This window comes from Plectrocnemia conspersa, unplaced genomic scaffold, assembly GCF_051122295.1.
Source record: "Plectrocnemia conspersa isolate PC_06_02 unplaced genomic scaffold, ASM5112229v1 ptg000001l, whole genome shotgun sequence".
Lineage (NCBI taxonomy): Eukaryota > Metazoa > Arthropoda > Insecta > Trichoptera > Polycentropodidae > Plectrocnemia > Plectrocnemia conspersa.
Window position 1 is genome coordinate 26,044,378 of NW_028277165.1, and position 23,964 is coordinate 26,068,341.

At 33.4% G+C, this 23,964-nt stretch overlaps 3 protein-coding genes across 11 annotated transcripts; 1 reads left to right on the plus strand and 2 right to left on the minus strand.

Annotated features, from left to right (window-relative positions):
* Positions 1 to 1,568: 1,568 nt before the first annotated feature.
* asp (microtubule assembly factor abnormal spindle) lies at positions 1,569 to 10,576 on the minus strand. The gene is made up of 7 exons (XM_088191543.1): positions 10,500 to 10,576; positions 10,158 to 10,343; positions 8,935 to 9,123; positions 2,948 to 8,867; positions 2,694 to 2,878; positions 2,108 to 2,227; positions 1,569 to 2,042 (listed from the first exon to the last, which is right to left on the minus strand). The coding sequence occupies exons 1-7, from the start codon at positions 10,509 to 10,511 to the stop codon at positions 1,680 to 1,682; spliced, it is 6,975 nt and encodes a 2,324-aa protein (XP_088047669.1). The 5' UTR covers positions 10,512 to 10,576; the 3' UTR covers positions 1,569 to 1,679.
* A 4,304-nt stretch (positions 10,577 to 14,880) lies between these two features.
* Positions 14,881 to 18,603, plus strand: LOC148239445 (leucine-rich melanocyte differentiation-associated protein-like). Of its 8 annotated transcripts, none has more exons than XM_088191996.1 (7): positions 14,881 to 15,017; positions 15,370 to 15,431; positions 16,317 to 16,433; positions 17,362 to 17,538; positions 17,684 to 17,794; positions 17,858 to 18,007; positions 18,081 to 18,603. In XM_088191996.1, exons 2-7 carry the CDS (start codon positions 15,385 to 15,387, stop codon positions 18,331 to 18,333), a joined length of 855 nt encoding a protein of 284 aa, XP_088048122.1. In that variant the 5' UTR covers positions 14,881 to 15,017; positions 15,370 to 15,384; the 3' UTR covers positions 18,334 to 18,603. The 8 variants fall into 8 exon arrangements, with proteins under 8 accessions (XP_088048122.1, XP_088048132.1, XP_088048139.1 ...); XM_088192006.1 differs by having other exon boundaries at positions 17,377 to 17,538; XM_088192013.1 differs by lacking the exon at positions 16,317 to 16,433.
* LOC148239446 (peroxidase-like) lies at positions 18,479 to 23,562 on the minus strand. 2 transcript variants are annotated; one of them, XM_088191953.1, is made up of 10 exons: positions 23,369 to 23,562; positions 23,128 to 23,301; positions 21,742 to 21,935; positions 21,486 to 21,678; positions 20,479 to 20,676; positions 20,236 to 20,419; positions 19,919 to 20,146; positions 19,792 to 19,855; positions 18,854 to 19,052; positions 18,479 to 18,792 (listed from the first exon to the last, which is right to left on the minus strand). In XM_088191953.1, exons 1-10 carry the CDS (start codon positions 23,559 to 23,561, stop codon positions 18,614 to 18,616), a joined length of 1,806 nt encoding a protein of 601 aa, XP_088048079.1. In that variant the 5' UTR covers position 23,562; the 3' UTR covers positions 18,479 to 18,613. The 2 variants fall into 2 exon arrangements, with proteins under 2 accessions (XP_088048079.1, XP_088048090.1); XM_088191964.1 differs by lacking the exons at positions 23,128 to 23,301; positions 23,369 to 23,562 and adding an exon at positions 22,841 to 23,072 and having other exon boundaries at positions 18,599 to 18,792.
* Positions 23,563 to 23,964: the final 402 nt, after the last annotated feature.

Genomic DNA, 23,964 nt, shown 5'->3' on the forward strand with positions numbered 1-23,964 from the left:
ATATTAGTCTTAATTTATAAAACATTTTAGATTCAATAATTAAATAAAAATAACGATACATTGCGACCGTCCATAGCATACTTTTTTCTTTCCTACTTTGTTCCTAGATTTATTGTACTTTTTATTTGTAACAATCAGCTTATAAAAAGTAGAATAGATTTTTTAAGGAAACTTTCTAATTTGTTGACATATCATTTAAAACGAAGAAGCACAATAAAAATAGGAATTCTGTCTAACCTCCAATTAAAATTGGACAAATTGAATGCGTCTGTGGGGGCCTATTTATGTATATATATATATATATATATATATATATATATATAGGTTTTAATATGGCCAAAACTTGGCGGCCCTCTGGTAACACTGACGTGACGTAGATACTTTTCTTGGCGTGCTTTGGCAGATCGCAATTCGGTGCTGTCTCGCGCACTGTCCACATTTATATTAAAATTATAAACATATAATTATTATATTTTCAAAAAAATACTCAATAAGGCTCAATCTGTGTATAATTGCCACCCATCACCAATCCATTGCCAAACCTTTATATGAAACAGTAAGCCTACTAATAGTGCAGATGATCAAAATGTTTCTGGCAATAAAGGAAAACGTTATATGCCTTGCACAAAAAATAAAATATCATGATAGACGAGACATCGATGCGAAAAATGTAGTATGTGTGCGTGGAATACAATTATTGTTGGCGAAATATGCTATAATGATTATAAATTAAAAGATAAAACATTTTCTCAATAGAAAGGTAGAAAGTATTCGTATAAATAATATCACCGTTTGTTTTTCCAATTTTATTGTGTAGTACATAAACAAGGTTAAAAATAATATAAAAAAATAAATTAAGTTTAATTTTTTTAAAGTTTATTATTGTAATTTATTTTTAAGTGAATAATTATTAAAATAAAAGGTGTATCTGATACATTGTGACCAACGGTGTTCCTAGCAGTGGGTTAAAGAAAATATTTACGTAAATTTAAAAACGAACTTTTTTGATTGAGAACTATTGATAATTCACACCTCTGGGCTTTGATGAGCGGCTGGCACAGACTGGTTAAAAAATTGTTTATAAAATCCATCGATGGATAAACGGATTTTATGACGAATTTTAGCAATTGGACGATTCCAGGTAAAATGGTTGGGAATAACTAAATCTTTTTGTCATAATACATTAATAGAAATATAGCGGAAATTTTATGATCAAGACACTCAAAAAGGCTTTAGAAAATAGAATTATATTGGGCATGACATAGGTGCCTTTGGACTCCAATGGTAAAACCATTTTAGGATTATGTTAAGAGGCATGATGATTCTTGAGGCGATTTGCATATTTACTGGTAAGTGTTGTCCTTGCGATAAATAAATGCATATCACAATCCTTACCCTAGTTATGCAATTATTATTTAAGACCGATTTATACCATAACGAGATAATTTAAAAGGAAATTCCACAATTAATTTGTTATTAATATTAATATATTTATAATTATGTTAGTCAATATAAAATACGTAATAATCCAAACAATATACAGTATGAAAAATGAAAAAACACATAAATTAAAAATTAAAATAAAATTTTATGAGGTAATAATGCTCGAAACACAAATACAAAAATTACACATGCGAGTCTATATATATATATATACACATAAAAATGTTATGAATAGATCACTTGTCAAATATCAAATTCCTCAGGGTCGTTCTGCTTCTACTTTTGTCTGTGGTCGGCGACTTTACATCCGTTATCACATTCAGCGGCAAATCGAATCGGTCAAACACTGCGTTGATTCCGTCTAAGTCATTCTGGAAAACCCTCACTTTGGCCGGGTTGAGAATTCCAAAGTCCGGCTCCAGCATCGGATATCTGACGTGAGGATTCTTGTTGTTCTTTACGGGAGTGCCGTGCATCGATCCGTTCAAGTTAATCGAGCTGCGTTTGTGGTTGTCCATCTTTCGCTTGCGTATTATGAGACATCGCACTTTGCAAATAATCTTGTAGGAATCTTCCAGTTTCAAGAACCGCGCTACATCCTGAACATATACAAAATAATTAATATATGATTTATTCATATTAACGTTAACAAAAATATTCTCACCTCTTTGATGTCATCGTACTTTCCGTATAGCCAGAATAAAGTGCATAGGGAACAAGACAGATTATTATCCTTGTCGCACCATCTTGTCATTAGCGATAGAAGAGTATTTAAGTAGGCGACCTGAACATTAAAATATCTTGTAAGAAACATATTTTTTTTATTTATAATTATATTTATCAGAAATTAAGAAAGTGTATCTAATAATGAACAAGCAAATTTGACCATACCCCTAGACATATAATAATTTATTAAATTCATACTACAAAAAATATTTTTATTACTGGCAGCACTGCTAAAAAAAATTTAGTTGTCACTATGATATTGATCTTATCAGACAACTGGTGACATAATTGTAACTCACGTTTTTCGGATTAAACCACAACGTGGAACAATGTGGAGACTTCCGCTAGGATTTATATTGAGGTTATGCTTATTTACTATTGACCTGAATATAAATCCAAGAGGTAGTTTTCACATGAGCAGCTAAATATACCTATATATGTATTTTTCCCACTTGTGAATTATTTATATAATAACTTACATAACTAATAAAATAATATGAATGTACAAAATGCTTTATTATTACGTTGAAAGCGTGACGAGCTGTAGGCGCATATCTGGTCAGATTGATAAGTATTGCGATTCCTGGGTGAAGCGTTTCCAGCACCGACACCGCTCTATTTGTGGCTCCCATGTAAATTGTCAAGCTTCTCGTGACACTCTTGACGTTCTCGGCGCTGTACATCATCGGATAGACGTTTGTTACAAAATCTAAAAAATATATCATTATCAAGCACAAAACAACTCAATCGCAATCATCTTACGAAAAATAAGACTCACTCAAAGTCTCAAACGCTCTGATCACCGACGCAATATCCTTGAAGCGAATCAGCACGTCCAAAGCGTCGTCGTTGCGTTCAGCCAAAGTCAACTGCTTGGAATTTAAGCCGCCTTTCTGCCATTTCTTCCTCAATTGCTTGACTTTGGAGTTATCGTCCTGTCTCTTACGAAGTTCGTATCCCCTCCAATATGACTGTATCTTGAGCGCCGCTTTATACTTCAACTCTTGGATCTTTTTCTCCTCGGCATCCATTTGAGCTCTGAGCACCTCTTTTGTTCTTTCGTGTTCGATAATCTGCCTCCTGATGGCAAACTTTTTCTTGTATCTGATCTGAATTATAACGCAAATCTTACGCAGAGTCAAATACCGTTTTCGTTGTTTTTTCATAAGTTGGTTGGCCCTGAACTTTTGTTGTAAAACAGCAGCGGCGCTTCTTATTCTTAAATATTCAATACGTTCATATCTCACGACACAAAAAGCTCTATAAAACCGTTGGATGATAAGGGTAGATCGTATTTTTTTCAAATATGACTCCCTAGCTTCGATCATTATATGTTTTTGTCGCACCATTCGCTGCAGATAAATCGTCGTCGATCTAAGTCTCAAATAATTATTCCTGATATTTTGCGTCAGCAAATAGTTTCTATAGAATCTTTGTATTGTGATTGCAGAATTTATTTTTTGAACATATTCGCATCTACACTTCTTCATCAACAAATAAGCTCTGAATCTTCTTTGAATCAGAATCGTAGAATACTTCATACATAAATAATGCTCTCGCACTAGTCTCGTATAAAACGACGATCTATATAATCTTTGCATTCTTATAGTCGTAATTTTTAACATTAAATAATGATACCGTTCGTGTTTCATAACAACTGTGGCTCGGTACATATTCTGTATCGTGATTACAGCGTATTTTTTCTGTAAAAACATAAAACGGTCCATATTGTTTGCTTCAAAATCTCGTTTCGCTTTCAATTTTCTAAACCATTTTTGCAATACGACCGCCGAGCATCTCATGACTAAATATAAATCTCTCTCGATATTATTCAAAGCTAACACTCGTTCTAAAATTATTCTTCTGTACCATTGCTGTATTTTAATTGCAGAATACTTAAGTCGCAAGAACGTAATGCGATCTATATTATTTCTATTAAATTCTTCCACAGCTTTAATTTTTCTGTACCATATCTGTATTTTGATCGACATTGTTCTTTTTATTAAAAACAACGGCCGATCTTTGTTATGACTTTCTAGATAACGATGCATCATCTTTTTCCTATACCATCTCTGAATAATCACAACTGAACTCTTTTGCAATAAAAATTTAGGACGATCTTCATTTATATATTGAAGATAACGAATCATCAATACCATTCGATACCACGATTGTATTTGAATCGTAGCGTTTTTCTTTAAAATAAACAACGACCGATCAGTATTTTGCGATTTGAGATATTGATACAATTTATATTTCCTAAATCCTCGTTGAATTGTAATAGCCGATTTCTTTTGCAACAGAAACAACGGTCGCTCAAAATTGAGTGATTCTAAATAACGATTCAGTATCGTCTTACGATACCATCTCTGTATGACAGTCGCTGAATTTTTCTTCAATAAAAATGCAGGACGATCGACATTTTGAGATTTTCTCATCGTTTCTCTGTACCACCGTTGAATGATCGTGGCCGAATTTTTCTGTAATAAAAATTTCGGTCGATCTTCATTTTGCGTTCTAAGGTACAGATCCATCTTTATTTTCCGATACCAACTCTGAATGACAATTGTAGAATTACGCTTCAACAAAAATTCTGTACGTTCAGTATTTAGCAATTTCAGATACCGATAAGTAATAATTTTGCGATACCAATTCTGTATTATTATAACCGAGCTCTTTTGAAGCAAAAACATAGATCTGTCCGTATTCTGAGCTTTCAACATTCGATACACCTTTATTTTCCTATACCACGACTGTATTTTGATCGCCGAGTTTCTCTTCGATATAAATATAGACCTATCGGTGTTTTTAGATTCCAACTCTTGCAATAGCAACTTCTTTCTAAACCATTGTTGAATCGTAACAGTCGAACTCTTCACAATTAAGAATCTCATACGATCTTCATTCTTCGACTTGGATGACATTTTTCGATACCATATTTGTATTTTAATTGCTGCACCTCTCATCGACAGGTACCGATCTCTATCTTGATTTTGAGATTTGAGCAATCGATAAAGCATTACTTTCCGATACCACTGTTGTATTGCGATCGCAGATTCTTTCTGCTTCAAGAATATCGGACGATCCGTATTCTGCAATTTCATATAACGTTGCATAATTATCTTCCTATACCAACTTTGTATAATTATGACAGATTGCCTTTTCAGCAGAAATGATGGTCTATCTTCATTCTGCGCTCTAAGCATCGTTCTTCTGTACCATCTCTGAATCGTTAAAACCGATTTTTTCTTTAGCATAAACGCCGGTCTATCTAGATTCTGTTCTTTTAGCGATTGATATAACTTAACTTTTCTGTACCACATCTGTATCACAATTACACAAGATCTAATCTCTATGAAATCGATCCTATCAGTATTCTTCAATTTGAGTTCTTCGTTCAACATAATTTTACGATACCACTTTTGGATCACGATTGCGGACGATCTTTGCATTAAAAATTTAGCTCTATCCTGATTTTGAGATTTACGATACTGATACTCGATCATCTTTCTATAATATTGTTGTATCGTAATGACTGAAGATCTCAATAGCAAATAAGCTGGTCTATCACTGTTTTGCGATCTTAGATATTCGTTCAACTTGACTTTACGATACCATCTTTGAATTGTTATTGCAGACGATCGTTTTAATAGATACATAGGTTTATCTTTATTTTGAGATTTCAATACACATTTACGATACCAAATCTGAATCGTAATAGCCGAGTTCTTCTTCGACAAGTAGGCGGGTCTATCAGTATTGTTCAATTCAAGATATTGACGATTTTTTAATTTTCTGTACCACGTCTGTATTACAGTAGCAGATCTATTCTTTTTTAGATTGTCTAAAATTAATTTAGCTTTACATATGGCAATCTTGCTACGGTAACGATTTTGAATATAAAGAACAGTTCTTAATAATTTTTGGAATCGTCGTCGTTCTATCAGCATCTTCATGTTCTTCTGAATAATAGAACAAGCTTGAACTTTGACTTTTCTTTCAACTTCGACTCTTCTTCTGCTTATTATACCTTTCCACCATGATTGTATCGTAACCGCAGCTCGCGATAGTCTAATGGTCTTTTTATAGGCAATTCTATCTCTGATCCATATCTTCAGATAATTTTTACGCCACCACTTCTGTATCAAGATTGCAGCGTTTTCGAAGAGCGGAGCTCGGAACTTATTAATCAGTTGCCATAATAAAGACAGCGTTTTTTCTCTGTGACCGTCGGCGATGTCCTTAGCGGCGATATCGCCGACAATATTGAAATTTGCAGACGCCAAAGCCGTTAAAGCAATCTGCACGTTATGAACCTTTTGCAGCCGAGATATCGCCGGCGTTCTGAGTCCGTTCAACAGACCTTCTTTCATCAAAATGATTTCCATCAACCGAGTCAATCTAACGCCGTCTTTCAAATCGACGGCTAAATTATGTACGGCATATTTAAACTCGTTCAAATGCGTCTGTTTATGCGTTACGACATATCCCGTCGGTCTGAGATGCTTAGTGATGTCGCCGATACCGGACAGTACATCTTTAGCGAACTCAAACAACATTAGCTTGCTCTCTTTAAACTGAGCGTTTCTACAAAACAGACACGGATCGTGAAATATCATTTTTTTCTCCTTGGCTTGATCTAAGAAATATACCAAGAACAGAAACTTCTTCAGTGTGAATTTTTTTAAGGTTTCCGCGTATGCCGGTTGAACCAGGAGATGCTTTGACGTTATAGACGTGTTCTTGAACATGTTTTCGACAATAAACTCCGATAAACCTCCCACATCACTGTTGGAAGCTAAAGGTATGACTCTATTGTATAAAACTTCTAAACCGATCCTCAACCAGAGCGGATTATAGCACAATAATATACTCAAGATAGTCTTTTGCAAGCCAATATCCAAATGAAGGTTTCGATCCGTCCTTATTGCTAAAATTTTCTTCTCAACTTGACACGACACCTTCAAAAACACTTGCGACATTTGCGTAGTCTTGATAAGGGCATCTCCAGCTTTCCTCAAACTCGCTAGTCTGTGCGAGGTGTGATATTTTAAAGACATCTGCTCGTTCGTCGGCGCTAAAGGCACCGTTTTACTCCGATTTTCGACCCAAGCCTTTCCGATATCAATGTCAGGTTTCGTATCTAAATCCGACGGAGGCGTCAATAGATAATTCAACCATCTCTTGAATTCCGTCTCCAATCTAGAGAACGCTTCTTCATCGTATAGACCGGAAGAAGCCAAGAACGGATCGACTATCGAAGCCATGCTGTAAACGTCGATCGAATAATCCGAATAGCAAGAATTGGATTTTAAAATCTGAGTTTTTTTGATCTTCGGTACAACGTTGGTCGGTTTAGTTTTGCTCCATCCCGTTTTAGGGAGAGTTTTTGTCATATTTTGTGACTCTTCGTACGTTTGGTTCAAGATAAATGTATCGTAATGCGTTTTTTTGCTGACTTCGTAAGTAGTTTCAGCTAAAATCGCAGATGATTCTTCCGGTATTGAAGACAACGGAGTTGGACTGACTGACCGAATTGGCGGAGTTTGCTGCCACATATTCGCTTCGATCACAGATTTTACGGTATTGAAATTGTTTTTATCTCGGATCGTATTTCTCAAGTTGATCCTTTCATTATAGCCTTTCATGTTGTCGTTCATCATTAAGTTTTGGGCGCTATACGGAAAGTGGATCTTTACGGGCGAATCGTCTAAAGAATATGGCGAACTTTGCAAATATTGATTGCTCTCGGGGTCAAGCGGAACAATGGGAGAATCTCCTTTCGTGTAAGTTTCCGAACTCAATCTTTTGAACGTTGTATTCGGGGACATATCCTGGATCAAGATTTTTGGCGTCAGTTGGGAAGCTTCAAAGTCAGAGCTCGAAGTGAAGTTTAAAACTTTCTTTTCCGTCGAGCATCGTTTTGGATTGAACAGATTGATCGGTTCATCTGTTTTTTGATTCGGCGTCAGGAGTATATTGGTGTTGAATGTTTCATATAAGTTTTTAGGAACCGAATGACTGGGTTTATCTTGCATCGGTTGAGGAATAACAAAAATGTGAGGGGTTTTTAAGATTTCTTTATGCTCAGTAGAACTATTGCTCGAATTAATTAAATCTATGATCGGATGAGTTGTGTCGTTTTTAAAGTTAACCTCGCTATCTATCGAGTTTATGTAATAGACGCTCTCCTCTATAATGTGCGTTTCGTGAGTGATTTTAGTCGTAGTTTCGTTCAGATCCTTTTTGACATACTTATTGTAAGTCTTCAAAGGAGAAAAGCCCATATTTTCGATGGCAGATAAAACGGATAAGTCGTGAACTCTTCGGTTTTTTGAATCATTTTTTCTCTTGACGGGCGTATACTCATAGGGTAAATTGTTTTCTTTTTCGACTGCCTTGGAAATAAAGTATGTTTCGCGTCTAACGTCATAGTCGCTTATATCAAAAGATATGTTGCTATTATTGAAGATGTTCGCTTTACGCTCGTTTACTACCACTGGAGATTTCTGTTTGAAGTGAGCGTTGGTTGAAACGTTTTCTTGTAAAACTTTGAAGACTTTGTCGTTTTCTTTCGCGTTATCGAAGAATTTCGTGACAAAGTGTTTCGGCGACTTGGGTTTCAAGGGGCTCTTTTTCAGTTTAGGTTTGTTGATCTTTTTCCTGTCGATCCCTTTGCTGTTCGGTCCCTTTTTAATCTGAAATATAAAAAGCATGATAAGTGTGGATTACAAAAAAGAAAAATAATTTATTGCCAATACTAACAGATTTGCATACGACGACCACGTCATATCTTCCTTTTCTCCCATCGGCAACTTGAACTGTCGTACGTTGAGCGATGACACTTTTCGGAAGCCATGAAATTTCCAATTCTGCAGTTTTGTATGGCGGTATTGTGCATTCGCACCAAGTAAATTCCAGATTTAAATCATCGGCTCGTTTTTGAATCACAACCTAAAGACAACATAATTTAATGAAAGACTTACTCGTTGAGGTATAATATATGTATATATGTCAGTTTAAAGTATAAACTCGTAGCAAGCTCTGTGCTTGGAATTTATTAACTTGACCAATGGCTCGTTTTTTCACCGCGTGATGTGCAAAAACGGACAGTTTTGCGAGAACTTCGCACAACACAGAGATATAACAAAAGAAATATGATAACTTTTGAATTAAAAGAAAGTAAAAAACAAAAAATATCAAGTGTTCTGAATTGTATTGGTACATATCTTAAAATTATTTTATTAGTGGTTTTCAATCTGTGGGTTGCAGTAGATTAAAATTAAAATCATAAATTTGTTTTATTTCTAGTTTAAATAAAATATTTACAAAGTAACTAAATATTGTAATAAATATAAAAGAATGTGGGTTTCAGCATTAGTTGACGAAATGCGTTTATTTTGTTTCCACGAAAAATGTAGTGTATCTGCATCGAATATAAACTAAAGTCAAATTCAACTTTAGTATGATATAATTTTTATGATTTTAATGCATTTCTCTGAACAAGCAATAAAACAAATGGTTCTGAATAAAATTGGTTGGGGGCACTGCCCAACTATGTAAATTATCATATAAAAAATTATATTTCAGTCTTCCGTGTTTACAAATGTTTTTGAGCAAACTTCATGAAATGTCATTAGATAAAGTTTTTAATATTCCGTTCAAGCAATTTTCAACCTTAAAATATATTAAACAATTGTGATAAAAGGTTCAAAAGTTGATGATGGCTGGGAACGTAATCTGTGATTGGGGCTTGTTCGTCATGACGTCTGAAGATGTCAAACGCAGGGAATTAATGAGAATACATTTTGAATGTCTGGTAATTGAGAATGAAGTTTTTTTATTTTAAAGCATTTGCAAAATTTGTTATCTATAAAGGTGGATTTTCATTTTTTAATCAAACAAACATTGTGGAGAGTGGAAACAAAAGGTAGATCCGCTTTATTTGAAAAGGAAGTTATTATAAATATAAAAGAAAGAGTACTGACATGCGCGGCCGTTGACTTCGGGTTTGAAATATTCAACGTTTTAACGGATTTCTGTCCAATCGACACATCTTCGAAGGTGATAGTGGGAGTGGCCGAAAACGGTATCAGCGCCAATGTGTAAGTCTCTTCCCTGTTCTCCGCATCGTTGTTTCGCTGTTGTTTCCGATTCTCGGGAGTGTTTGTGACCTGATGGAACGAATAATTCCGTTAGCGATGTTTTAATATTACACATATAATCGATATTTTAGTGCGCATTTTCGTTACAATGTCTCGCAATTGATAACGAGTGAACGATAGACGGTTTCGACGGCAAAAGGGCCGATTATTAGTTCAATAACTCACCTCAAAGTACATCTCGCGCTAAGCGACCGACAATCAAAACTTGAACTGACGACGGTTGCGAACACAGCCGTTGGGGTGGCCACTCGAAAAAACTTATACTATGCATCAAAATAAATACCTAATACAAGAAATTTAAAGTATTAATCCTTTCAACGCCAAGCGCATGATATGATGCGCAACTAAATCTACTGTCTAACGCCAAGCGCATGATATGATGCGCTCGTTAAAACCTTCGTTTTTTAAAGAAACGGAAAGGTAAAAGTTGGCAATATATGTTTTAAAAATCAGTTTGAGTTCCTAGTAAACGATTTCAGTGATTTTATTAATAGAATTTGCGATGAAACAGTGGTATATATAATTATAAAGTCACGCCTTAATTTTAGTCGTTTGTATTTCGCGCGCGGTTTCAATCGTGCTTCTTTAGGCCGGTTTCACACGTGCCGGATGGATTCACCCGGCACCGGGCCGGCGCCGTTTACAAAGCTTTCACACGTGGCCGGTCTCTGGCCGGTTTCTGGCCGGTTTCTTCCCAACCCGACCTATACCCCGTCAACTGGTGCCAGTAATTTAGGATTAACGGCTTCACATAAGTCCTTCCACACATTTCGCGTTATTTTTTTATTTTTGTATGTATTCTACTAAGATAATTAAAAGAGATTACATTAATATAATTAAAATTTCGAAGTCTATTTCTTCCGCTATTGCCTAAACACGAGGAATATATATTATATTTTATTACAAGATACCACAAACACTGTCAACGGCCCGGTTCATGTTTGAGTTTTACCCCCACCACACTCAACTCGGTACCCGGCGCCGGACAGTTTAGTGAGCGCGGCCGGCGACAACCGGCAGTCAGCGCCGGGTAGATTTGTCCGGCACGTCTGAAATGATAGTACTAGCCCATACAACACCATCCCCACTACACGGCGCCGGCCCGGTGCCGGGCAAATCCACCCGGCACGTGTGAAACCGGCCTTAGGGTTAGCACAAACGCATCGCGGAAATTCTTTTTTTTATACTTTAATTTATGAATCGAAATTAAATCATGTCATCAATATTTCAATGATAATTGTGATTTGTAAATACTTGTGAATATATTTATACGTTATTTCGATTGTTTTAATATAGTCAACTGTTTTCGTGATTGGTTTTTATTGTTTGTAAAATTTAAATAATAATAATAATAATTACTATTAAATACTTATTAATTATTTATTATTATTTATTTTATTAATTTATTTAGCTTAATAGCTAATCTTTACATCTAACAAATTTAGTAAGCATATATAAAAATATATAAAAAATACATAACAGAAAGAAAAAATGAAAATATACAATAATAAAGTCTTAATATTATAATTTATTTCTATATGTACGAAGGTGTTTTTTTATTCCATTTATGAAACCCGTTATATTTTTGCTGTTTCGGATTTCTCTTATAATTTAATAAATATAAATAAGATATATTTAATAAAATATCAATATTAACTCTTAGTAAATATTAAATAATAATAATAATAACAAAAACGATTCCTTGTCGTAGAATCATTTTATTTTACTTGTTCTATTATTTTATAATTGATTTGTATTGTGTTTATTTATTTACATTAAATTAATACCATCGTGACCTAACAGGTTACCCCAATGCGTCACAATGGTCGAAAAGTTTATTATTTATTGTATATACATGTGTGTGTGTGTGCAATATATATTACATATTCCGCCTGGAGTGTAGATATGTTGCACTCTTGCCGGTCCCAAGCCCGGATAAAGGAGGAGGGTTTCTATCATGGAGCAAACCAACCAACGTGGATAAATCCAAATAGTTATGAAAAAATCACAAAGAAATAATAAATCCGCCCCGATTCATAATGACCTAGACCATGGTTTCCCAAACTATGTTTCGCGGAACACTGGTGTTCCGCGAATCCAAAATATGTGTTCCATGGAGCTTAAATAGATATTTCCCAAAAATTTGGAGTAAATTAAAAGAATGAACATATTTTACTTCATAATGAAGGCGAAGATTTTAGTACCTAGAAGTTGGGTACAGCAAAATAAGCTAAGTGTTCTGCCAAAATTTTCGGATTTGCGAAGTGTTCCGCCGCTCAAAAAGCTTGGGAAACCCTGACCTAGACGATCGAAATCTAGATAAACGATTGGACTTCAATTTTGGAAGCTGGAATGTGCAATATTACAACCAGGAAAAATGCAAACAATAGCGGAAGAAAAACTAAAACTCAAGATATATCTAGAAGCTCTACAAGAAATTAGATGGAAAGGCCAAAACCGATCACCGGTTGTAGTGCCGTGGAAGAAGAAGAAGAATATGTATATATTATAAATTATACATATAATTATATATAGTTAAATGTAACATCGTATCTTGCTATCAAGTTTTATTATTTATTATTTTTATATATAAAGAAATATGACAACCTTCAACAACAACCAATTGCAAACACCATTGATCAAAAACAAACGGTTTGGTTATTAGGGTTATTTTTGTGTACGATATATGTGATTTTGTATGCATCAAAGAAATCTTGTCGATTTGTAAATTTTTATAACAGGATGTAAGTCAGACGAAGAAAAAATGCGTTGCAGATTTATATATTAAAATTGTTTCAGTGTCAGCATGACCCTGCTTGTCGTTCGCTTGTATAGTGCCGCGCGCGTGCATGTGTGTGTAGGTGTGTGAACGCGAGCCAACACGCGGACCGACCAATAGATTTAGTTTTGTTCACTTTATATTTCCAACAATACGACTAAAAATGTTTGTTTATTGATATAATTAGAATGTTTATATCATGTTAATCATACATATATAATTTTAAAATATAAAAATTGAGTATTTTGGCTGTAATGATGTGTTAAACAAAGTAAGTAGCCAAAAAATTATATCGCTAAAAACGCATGGCGTACAGCGAGTAATTAAGAATTTACCGGTCGGCGGTCTAAGGGTTAAAAAACAATACTACATTTTAAAAATGTGATTTTATATATTTCACAATATATATTTATTAAAATTGATTTTTAAAACAAAATAGGACGATAGGATAAAAAGTCATCTCGGAATTTTTGTTCACTTAGGAATGCCGCGGGAGCTACAAAAAAGTTCCCCTCGAACATTTTTGTTCGAGGAGGACAAAAAAGAACACAATTTTTGATGAGGACAGGGTTTCTAAAATAATAACGTCTGGTCACTTCATTCAAGTGCATAGTAAAACATGTATGTATTAAAATATTGATTAAAAAATATGCTGTCACATTTTCATTTTGATCATTTCATATTAGGGGTAAATTATGTTTCATCACCGTAAATCACTTTTTCATAATTTAGTAAACTAAAAATAATCGTTTATTTAAAATATTATACTAGGTTGTAATGTCAAAGAACGAGCGCGAATAAATTATTCTAAATAATATTTATGAACTAACACTAGTTCATAAATATTATTTAGAATAATTTATTCGCGTATACACGTACACAAGGGTACACACCCTTTACTTGTTGTGCTGCCGTCCGCCTGGGTCGCTGTCCGGTTTAAGAGAGTCCTGCGCGTCCTGCTCTCGGCCGCCTTTCTCCTCCCCCGGTGTTGCCATGACACCACACTTGTCTAATCATTAGCGTAGCTAAAGGGGGAGGGGGTAGACCGTCTCGAGCGGCACTTGTTTGGGGATGGCATTTTCGCGATGGAAAAACTTTTTGTGTGGTTCTTAAGCTGAATGCGTTAAAACATATATATCCACGAATAGCTAAAAGCTAAGTTGAATATGTGAAAACAATAAACATTTTAACAAAAGCTGATTTTATGACCCGATAAAAATATTTTTGCCCGGCCCAAAAATTTAGCCAGTTTTTTAGAATTCGTAACAGTTGAAGTTACTGTTTCCCTATTGTTTATTTGAGTTGAGCAAATATTATCGAGCCGACTATGTAGCTTAGAATGATTACCGCAGTTACAATATGCACCAAAGGGTAGCAGCGCTCTGTTATTTGTTTCTTTAATAGTGGAGAGGTGAAACTTTTTATTTAAAATGATATTTTAAAATCAGCTACCAACCATCATACCTAATCGTCTATAATGTTTTGCAGCTCCATAAAGTGTTAGAAGACACTAAAAAGGGTTCAGTTACGACGAAGTGGTACAGCAGACGTTGAATGAGCGAATGAGTGACTGACGCATTTTTCGGGCAATATTGAAAAATAAATCGAAAACTAATTGCAATTTTAGATGAGATTCGAATTATATGGATTTTGTGTCAAAATACAGTTATACAGTATTGTTGTAAACATTTTTTTTATTTAAATTTATAACAAACTTTTCCTAATTGAAAATATTTTTATTTTGCAAACCATTAGGACAAACTTTTTAGTGTTAAGACCAACCTGTCAAAATGATGTGATAACGTGTTTTTACTATCATTGTGTAAAATAGAAAAATCTCGAATTTTCTAGTTAATTCATTTTAAAGTTGCACATTGTCCTAAGAACATATTAGTAAGCTTAAAGTAAGTATACATTTTAATAAAATATTAAAAAAATCAGATAAGGTTTAAATGAATTATAAATAGTTCCAATTGGTTATATATTATTATACAATAACATATATATAACATTAAAATAGTTTATTCAGTTATATTTCAATTATAATAATCAATAATATCAAAGTAAAGTAATGTTTTTTATAAAAAAAAATGTGAGCGCTTCGTAATTGTTATATTAAAACAGGTTTTGTGTCTGTTTCAAACGCATTTATATGGTTTCTTTGTCTTGAGCGAGTTTTGTAAAAAAAACACAAACCTATTATTATTCGACAAGTGGAAACTTGTAATATTTTTACGTGTTAATTATTTTTTTAAGGAAAGGCTGATAAAAATGGGATGTATCAACGATCTCAAGGGAAAATTATTCTTTAGAAGCGAGTATGTCAATTACAATAATATTATTATACATAAATATTAATGGGAATGATAATGGATGCTTTATTATATTGATATGCATAGATAAGGGGATCGATTATTGTTTATTAATTGGATGCCAAGCTAAATAAATCCTTAGTCCACTTTAACGTTATATCGATATTATAATAAGCAATAATACGTGAATTTTTTATTAAAATAAATTTTAGTTTCGGTGTTTTATATTATTATCATATTGGGGAGTATTTTCATTGTTTCATTCATATTTTAATGATATTTTATAATTTTATATGATCATTACTAAAATTATTAATAATTTTCATAATAATAAATTCATTCGCATTCATCATTTTTAGAAAGCGCCTTTTTCACAATTTACTACATATTGCGACAATGACGTCATTCGAAATTTTGATAATTCGACATTACCTAAGTGACCTTTAATAACCGACGTGATTTCTTATAGCGTCAATAGTTGATAAGAATATTTTGATAGGTGTATATCAAACGTTTTCACAAGGAAGCGGATGCCACCGAAATATAATCAGTCTATCGTTCATTGTAGCCGAGCGAAGAGCGTGGTAGTGAAATGTTCAGTTGCTTTTCGAGACAAACGTCTGTTGACGACGACAATCGCACAAACGACGACACATCAGAGTACGATAATTTTGTGATAGATAAAATTTACAAATTGTGTCAGTGAGAATTTTTAATCGATGAAGTTTTGTCAGTGTTGCGTCGGTCAGTCTTAGTGGCATACGTAATCTGTCAGTCTCGTGCTATTCACTGGCTTTTAACAGTTATTAATTAGACTAGATATCGACTATTGATAAGAAGCGATAAATAAGAGATTGACAGTAGTGATGTATATGTGATTTTTTTTCATAGATCCGATGATAGTGCATCGATTGAGGTGATCGAAATAGATATTTATCGAGGATATTTACCCGATATATTAAATATGACATCGTTGGCTTCGTTGGCTTATACAGAAATGAGCTCACGGTGAGAACGATTCAAATTCATAATTCATTACTAACGGAATGTTTTCATTGTTATGTTTTATAATACATATTAACATTTGTACTAAATAATATTTTATATCAAAAAAATAATGTAAAATAAAGGTTAATATGTCCCTTTTGTTTAATATATTTTTACAAAATTTTATGTTGCTTTTTTAATGATAGTACAGTGGTACCTCGGTTTTCGTTGACTTCGATTATCGTCGGTTTCGGTTTTCGTAAATTTTTTCCGCGAAAAAATTGTCTCGGTTTTCGTCGGTTGCCTCCGATTTCGTCGGCATACGCGACCCACCCTGCGCAGGTACCTAACTACGCTGCATTACTGTTGTTGTGAAGTCATTGGACACGTGTGATTGAGGCAATGATTTGGCTTTAAAGGCGAGAATCACATTAATTCATAGTGATTTATTTTATTTACTCTATAAATAATATCTACAAAATATTCCCAATGTGAAATTCGTCGCATTTACATTTTCGCTTCAAGCAGTTTTAATTCCAAATTTAGATTGCTTTTGACAGATACATAAGTTACAAGGACATTCACACAATGTAATTAAAAATAGTGTTTCTCTCATGATCAATTTTATGAAGAAATGTCACGTTCGGAGCATCAAAAAAAATTTGTGCTAGCAGATGAAAATAATAAACAAAAAATATTTTGTGATGAAGGATACGATATTGTCATATTATATTTTGTTATATCCTTTAAATTACAACTCCAGTTCATAATAAAATTTGCTTTGAATTTATTATTAGAAGTACATAATTGTTTTTGAAATTAACTTCTAAACACATGTTAAAGTTATGAATTAATTAAAATATAGATAGAAATATGAAACAAAAGGGACAGGACAATACTAAAACTATTTGCGTTGTTGTTGATAAAACGTTGACTAATCTAATATTAGTAATACATTTTCCAGAGGTAGAGACACGGCTTTTTCATTAGGAGATTGTTATTCAGACGAAGAAGAAGAAGATAGACTAACGTTAGCTTATGAAAAGCTTCACACAGTTCCAAAGACATTAGTAAATCGCTTCGGCACCTCGATTAAAATATTGGACATAAGCCACAATAAAATATGGTACAGATTCTTAATTTACGTTGCTATATTGATTTTCGTCTCGTTGGACGAATCTTATCACATAACCTTTGACTTATTATTAAAAAAATTATTTACATTAGCAGCGTTGAAATTTTGTCTTTATCTGTGGAATGTCTCTTTTCAGCAATTTGGATTTTCTTATAAACTTTAAGAATTTAACGTCGCTGATCGCTGACAAGAATCTAATCAACGATTCTTCGTGTTTGCCAAAGCTGCCTAGATTAGAACTGCTGTGGTTTGTATTCAAATCGCTGTTTTACATATTTGTATGAGATTCATAATTTTTAATTATTCGTAGGATGAACCACTGTAAAATAACAAAACTTCATCCATGGATCAAAAAACTGCAACATTCTTGTCCTGGATTGAAACATATATCTTTGATGGGAAACGGAGCTGCTCCTAGTTATCTGAATGGCGGTACATTCTACGAATATCTGCAATATAGGTATGAATGTCTTGCAGATTTTAAAATTGAAGAGATGTCTAGATGAATGATACATATTTATTATTATTTTTAGGCTATATGTGATTTCATTATTTCAACGACTAAATTACTTAGACGACAGACCCGTCACTGACGATCAGAGGAACGAAGCTAAAAGGTTATACAAACGACCATTATTGGAACGTTTGCGATATTTAAACCAAAATGAGTATCCTCTATCGACAGCCATGCAATTCAACGTCCTAAATCGTTGGAGACACTTACAACACAGGATGACCGGTCTTTTTGTATCTTCGTCAAATAGCACTAATAATTTTATGATTTAGTAATGTTTGAAAACAGATCTGTTCCTATTACCAAAAATGTTTGATATATTATTTAAAAAGTATACGTGTTATAATCGAGCGTGTCTTATATTTAATTGTTTTAGGATTTTTTATAAATTTTGCATTTAAAGCAATCAAACGACTGTTTGCAGGTGAATGGGGCTTTTTGAACCATCCTGTATATTTTATTATGATATAATACTGATTTTTTTAATTTTTCATTATATTTATACAAATATTATATAAAATATTAAAACATTATATACATAATCAAATTTTATTAAAATTCCTTCCATTTATTAAAGTCGATCGACGGTAGAGTGTGATGATCCGAACAGCTGTACATTTCGTTGTTTTTACTATAGTTCTCAAATGCTCTCGCTTGAATGGAATTGATATTATCGCAGTTGTTGCAAATTAAACGAGACATGGTTGATTTTTTGATTTCTTTAAGTTGATCTGAAATCATAAGATTTGCTTTATATGATGGATTACAAAAAAACTGACGATGAATTTATACCTGATGTAAACGAATGCGGCTTATCTGCAGTGTCGTAAAAGAATCGATCTCCTACTCTGGTCCTATAGAATTGTTCACCGACTATGCACTGGAAAGTGGGGCCTAAAACAGAGCCGTAAACTCCGCACTCCAGGACACCGCCAACGAACAAATCAATGTCATCAACGCTCTCGTACAACAGTTTTAGAGAATCTATTCGCTAAAATAATTCAAATTAAATTTTATCTTTGCATCTATTTCATACATGTAAAATAAAAATATCTATACATAAATAAATTGATTTTTTTCTATTATATGATAAATTGATATTTTGAGAGTATAATTGAGGAAAATGGGGGAATTATATATTTATCTAAAAAGGATTGTTGAAAATTGTTTTCATAATCTATTTAACTTATACATAAATAATTATTCACTAATTTGTAAAAACTGAAATATAATTGTCATTTAAGTTTTTCTTAAATTTCATTTGAGTCCTTTAAAAAATTATTTCTATTTAAATCTAATGATTTATTCAAGATCAAATCACTAGTACTACTTAAACATAAAAATACATTCCTAATTGATAATTGTAAAAATATTTTAAATTATGTGACATGATTTTTGCGGTTATGGCCAAAAATGTCAAAGTAAAAGTATATAATAATTACAAGCTAAGATTTTGAATAATTATTGGCAAGATGCATAAGTTAAAAGCAAAAAATCTAGATAATTTTAGGTTAAAAAAGGAAATTATGAAAAAAAGTTTAAAATGAAAACGAGGAGCATTTCTCTTTAAAATATACAAAGTGGAAATGGAATAAAAACATGACGCCTAAAAGGGGGAAGAAATAATTATTAACATATTTTTGGGTCTCAACATTTCAGTGTGCTTTTTATATAATATTTAATCCGAGTCTTGTATAAAATATTACACATCATAACAGTTTTATACATACATCTTTGGATATTTCAGTAGCAAGATCATCGAAGCAATTAGCTTTTTTCAATCCACAAATGGTTCTGAAATTATATTTTATTTAAATTGCACCATTATGACTATAATGTTTTTCACCATAAAATTACCTATAAACATTATATTTGGCTAAACCATGATCGCGTCCTCTTTGTATATCTATAGCAACCAAATCGATTCCTGTTCTATTCGTGGACTTGAATAAAAAATTGCTTATTTCAGCACTGAAACCTTCATCAGCCTCCATGGCAGAATGAGAAATGGCTCCTCTGAATATTGCATCCAAGCCGTTTGAGTAAGACTCAATTATGCCAGGCTTGAAGTAATGATCACTTAACCTATTATAATTAAATCAAATTAAAATCATTAAATTGACTAATAAAAATATTGTTAATCGCAACTTGGTATAAAGAATATATTTCCAAACCTAAAGTAGTCTGTAGAAGTGGTTTCCATTGGTCTCATAGAAAAATCTCCGCCGATTAGAGTGTGAAAAAATCTAAAGGCACCAGTGGCGAAAGAGTTGATTACCCCTGGATTCACATTCACGTCATAATCGTAAGAAAAATGCCCTGCAGATGTAATCTTGTGATGCTTCATGTATTCTCTACCTGTTGAAAGTGTTTATTAATAGTATTGTATGTTTGAAACCTTCAATTCTTATAATTACCTATGCATGTTGGCAGCCATTCTCGATACGTTATGTGCTGAATTTGAGCTATGAGAATTTTGCGAGACTCTTGGAATAATATCTCATCCACCCAGTGCGGATTTACACGATGAAGGTTTTCAGCAATTCTATTGTGCTCTCTGACCAATATCGTTTGTAATGCGGCTAACAATGGTGTTTGATTTATACGTCCATCTCCTACAATAATGAATGATAGTTGTTATTATTGGTTTTGAGTAATGAAGATGTTTGCCACAAAGATCTATTTTATCTAAGACTTTTTATAAGAATATTACGACTTACAATAAGTAAGAATCGAATAGAGCCTATCTAAACAGAATTTTGCTCAATAGGAGAGAGCAAAAACAATGATCCCTTCTCAGAAACCAAAAATTCACGTCAAAAGCAATAAAATCGTCGCCGTCGCAGTGGGTCGATTTAGTGAATTTTTGACTTCTGAGAAGTGATAATTGTTTTTGCGTCCTCCTATTGCCCAAAATTCGATGGAAAAGTTAAAATCATATATATTTACTAGCACCTGACAGATAAATTATATTTCCACTAGTAAAACTATACGTATATCTACGGGTGAAAATGATTCTGATATGATTTTACTGAAATGACATATTTTAACGGGATAAAAAATATTTCGAGGCTTTTATTTAGATTTTCTTAGAGGGATAACCCGAGAATTTCTGATTTATAATCAGAGATGTGATTTTAGCTTATTCCAGGGGGAGGGGCAAAAATTGGTTAGTCAGTGGTCGTTTTTTTTAATAGTTATGATTCATTAAAAATCTTTATATTTCATTAAATGACAAAAAATTGGGCAAATGACGTCTCTGGTTATTAGCTGAGAAAAGGTCGTAAACCGTGGATAGGTAATTTATAATACAATTACCTTGAAATATTGCTTACTACTAAAGAAAATTTATCTTAGGAGCACTAACACTACTAGTGGAGCATTTAAAAACAAGCTTAATACTATAAATATCGAAACGAATCACCTGCTTCATAGCAAGGACAATACTCGCTGTTATCGCTATTGTCGCACACTCCTTCATAATCGCGAACTTGAGGCAGATATTGACTCGGAGAAAGTTTCATCTTTCCGTTGATGTACTTCCGAAGGCCGGCACCTACTGCGATTCTCGAAGAGTACACCGGAGAGCCGTCTAGGAAGCCCGAGACGACGTTGATCTGAAAGGCGGATTACTTTAGCATTTTTTTTAATCAAAAATTTACCCTAAGGGCCACTTTCACCTGTTGAGCTGGAGCGAGAGCGCCGCTATCCGACATGGCCGTAGCGCTTCTTACGTAATTAAGACACCGGATTCCATAATGCGAATAAAAGTAGTCGTCGGGGGACACCAATATTGGGGCGCAGGCCGAGTGCAATTCGTTTTCTTCCAGCAACCTTGAACCGTCCTTTGAGCAGCACTGAATTCCGCCGATTCCTGCAATGTATAATATGTACTGCAATACACTTGTACTTTCACCAATGAAACCAGTAAGTTAAGTGGATTGAAAAAAGTAAAAAAAACAGAGAGTGTACAAATGAACTGTCAATATTTTTTAAGTACACCATGAACATATTTTTGTGTAATAAACATACTTTTTGAGGAGAGGTAACTCGAAATAAGTATTATGTTTTACTCTATACTTGCTTTCTATTATAAACCAAGGTATATATAAATAATTTATTATTTATTATTTAGCTCAACTAAAACTTTAGTTGTCACATGAGTTGCAATTAAATTGGTATCATAATAAAATCCTTATACTCTTAATTCCATACGCGATGTAAATTAAATAATATAAAACATTTAAACTGATGCTGTGTGAAATGTGTGCTTAACCCAGCCCGGACCAAGAGGGGTACGTGAAGTCCCCAAAGTCGCTATTTTTGGCTGTAACTTTTTAATTAACATGATAAAATTGACTAACGTGTTCGTAAATCCCGGTATTTAAAAATATGTGTTTGTATCGGTAATATTTTATTTCTTATAAAATGTTTCTCTATACGTTATTTAAGTTATTTTTACACAATTTTATGTGAAATGTATCTACTGCGTAAGTCGTACTATTTATAAAAATGTTATGAGATTAATGCAATGTTTTGAATATAAAGTTCTTTAAAGCGTTGTATGGGAGTTGAATTACATGGGTATATAGATAATATGGGTTGCGTGAAATTAAGGGGTGTAAAACGCGAGAATATGAGACGAACAAACTTAAAATCAAGAATTTTACAATTTATTTAAAAAAGTGCCTTTAGGTTTCCCTTTTATATGTAATAATAATTATTTTAAGCATAAATAATATATTTTCAAAATAATAAAATAACAAAGATTTACAGTACCATTGTTGCCACGTTTTCTCAACAGCGATAAAATGTTTTCAAATATAGTTAAGCGATCGCTAGTCTTACGACTAACTAAAACAAAACAAAAAACTGTATTTAAATGTAGAATTTCACATCTGACACAAAAAAATAGTTTATAACATAAATTTGTTAGCGAACTTTTGATTGCAAAATATTAATGCAAATCAAATGTTGGAAAGCGTCGCACGATGGTACAATATCGATGACTGACTTTACAGAAAGTTTTCGTTAACTCATTAATAAAAAAACGAAAGCCACATTACCAGTTTGTTCCATAGCGCGTAGCGACATATCGTGGGCCACAAACTGTCCCCATTGAACTGCGATCTGAGTCAGGACGTGATTTCTGGCACGCGTTTCGTAGAACAGTTTGGCTGATATGTCTCGAGCTGATGGCAGAGGGTTTCCACTCTTCGCCGGCGACATAGTATAAATTCCTAGGCGATTACAATTTAATTATATTTAAAATCTTTGTAATTAAGTTTTAAAATGAATAACAATTACCGTCTTCATAGTCGACAGGAGATATTCTAGTAAACGGCATGTTAGCAGATCCCCAATTAGGATGTTGAAGGTTGTTGCAGGATCCGTCCAGAGAACGCCACATATAATTCCTCAGACATATCGGCTGAAGTGGCGCTTTGTAAGTTTCAAATTCACGTGCTTCCAAGAAAGCAGCAAAATTATTAGGCGTCATTTGTCCGCTGAAAAAATCGTTACATCGAGTCACTTATGCTCGTTATATCGAGTTACAAATCTTACGTCAATTTTTGAGTGCCATTTTGAAAATCAAAGTTGGCCATAACACAATCAATACAAATATAAAATTGCTTCATACCATGATGTTAGTTTGTTTTGCAATATTTTGGATGCGTACAGCGATGTTTTAGAATTTTTAATAGTCGATTGAGCTTCCAGTGATTGTTTAGAGGTGAAAAACAGTTTTATTGCTGAAGACTGGAAATCACAGCAGCTGCAATCTTCATTCATCTGGCTCGCGGATTTAGCTAGTCTTTCGCCTTGTTTAATACACTTATTCACATCTGCTTGTGTCACCGTTGCAGGATTGACTGTTAAAAATAATAACATGAACAATCTAT

Excerpts from the sequence above, each read along its gene's own strand:
- asp (XM_088191543.1), bottom strand. Across the intron at positions 2,879-2,947 it reads CAGAGCGTTTGAGACTTTGA|ATTTTGTAACAAACGTCTAT; the intron begins GTGAGTCTTATT and ends TATATTTTTTAG. Across the intron at positions 2,228-2,693 it reads CAGCTCGTCACGCTTTCAAC|GTCGCCTACTTAAATACTCT; the intron begins GTAATAATAAAG and ends TTTAATGTTCAG.
- LOC148239445 (XM_088191980.1), top strand. The coding sequence starts at position 16,018 with ATGTTCAGTTGCTTTTCGAGACAAACGTCTGTTGACGACGACAATCGC. Across the intron at positions 16,086-16,316 it reads ACAAACGACGACACATCAGA|ATCCGATGATAGTGCATCGA; the intron begins GTACGATAATTT and ends TTTTTTTCATAG. Across the intron at positions 16,434-17,361 it reads TATACAGAAATGAGCTCACG|TAATACATTTTCCAGAGGTA; the intron begins GTGAGAACGATT and ends ATCTAATATTAG.
- LOC148239446 (XM_088191953.1), bottom strand. The coding sequence starts at position 23,561 with ATGACGCCTAATAATTTTGCTGCTTTCTTGGAAGCACGTGAATTTGAA. Across the intron at positions 20,147-20,235 it reads ACTTCTACAGACTACTTTAG|GTTAAGTGATCATTACTTCA; the intron begins GTTTGGAAATAT and ends TAATTATAATAG. Across the intron at positions 19,053-19,791 it reads CTACTGAAATATCCAAAGAT|CGAATAGATTCTCTAAAACT; the intron begins GTATGTATAAAA and ends GAATTATTTTAG.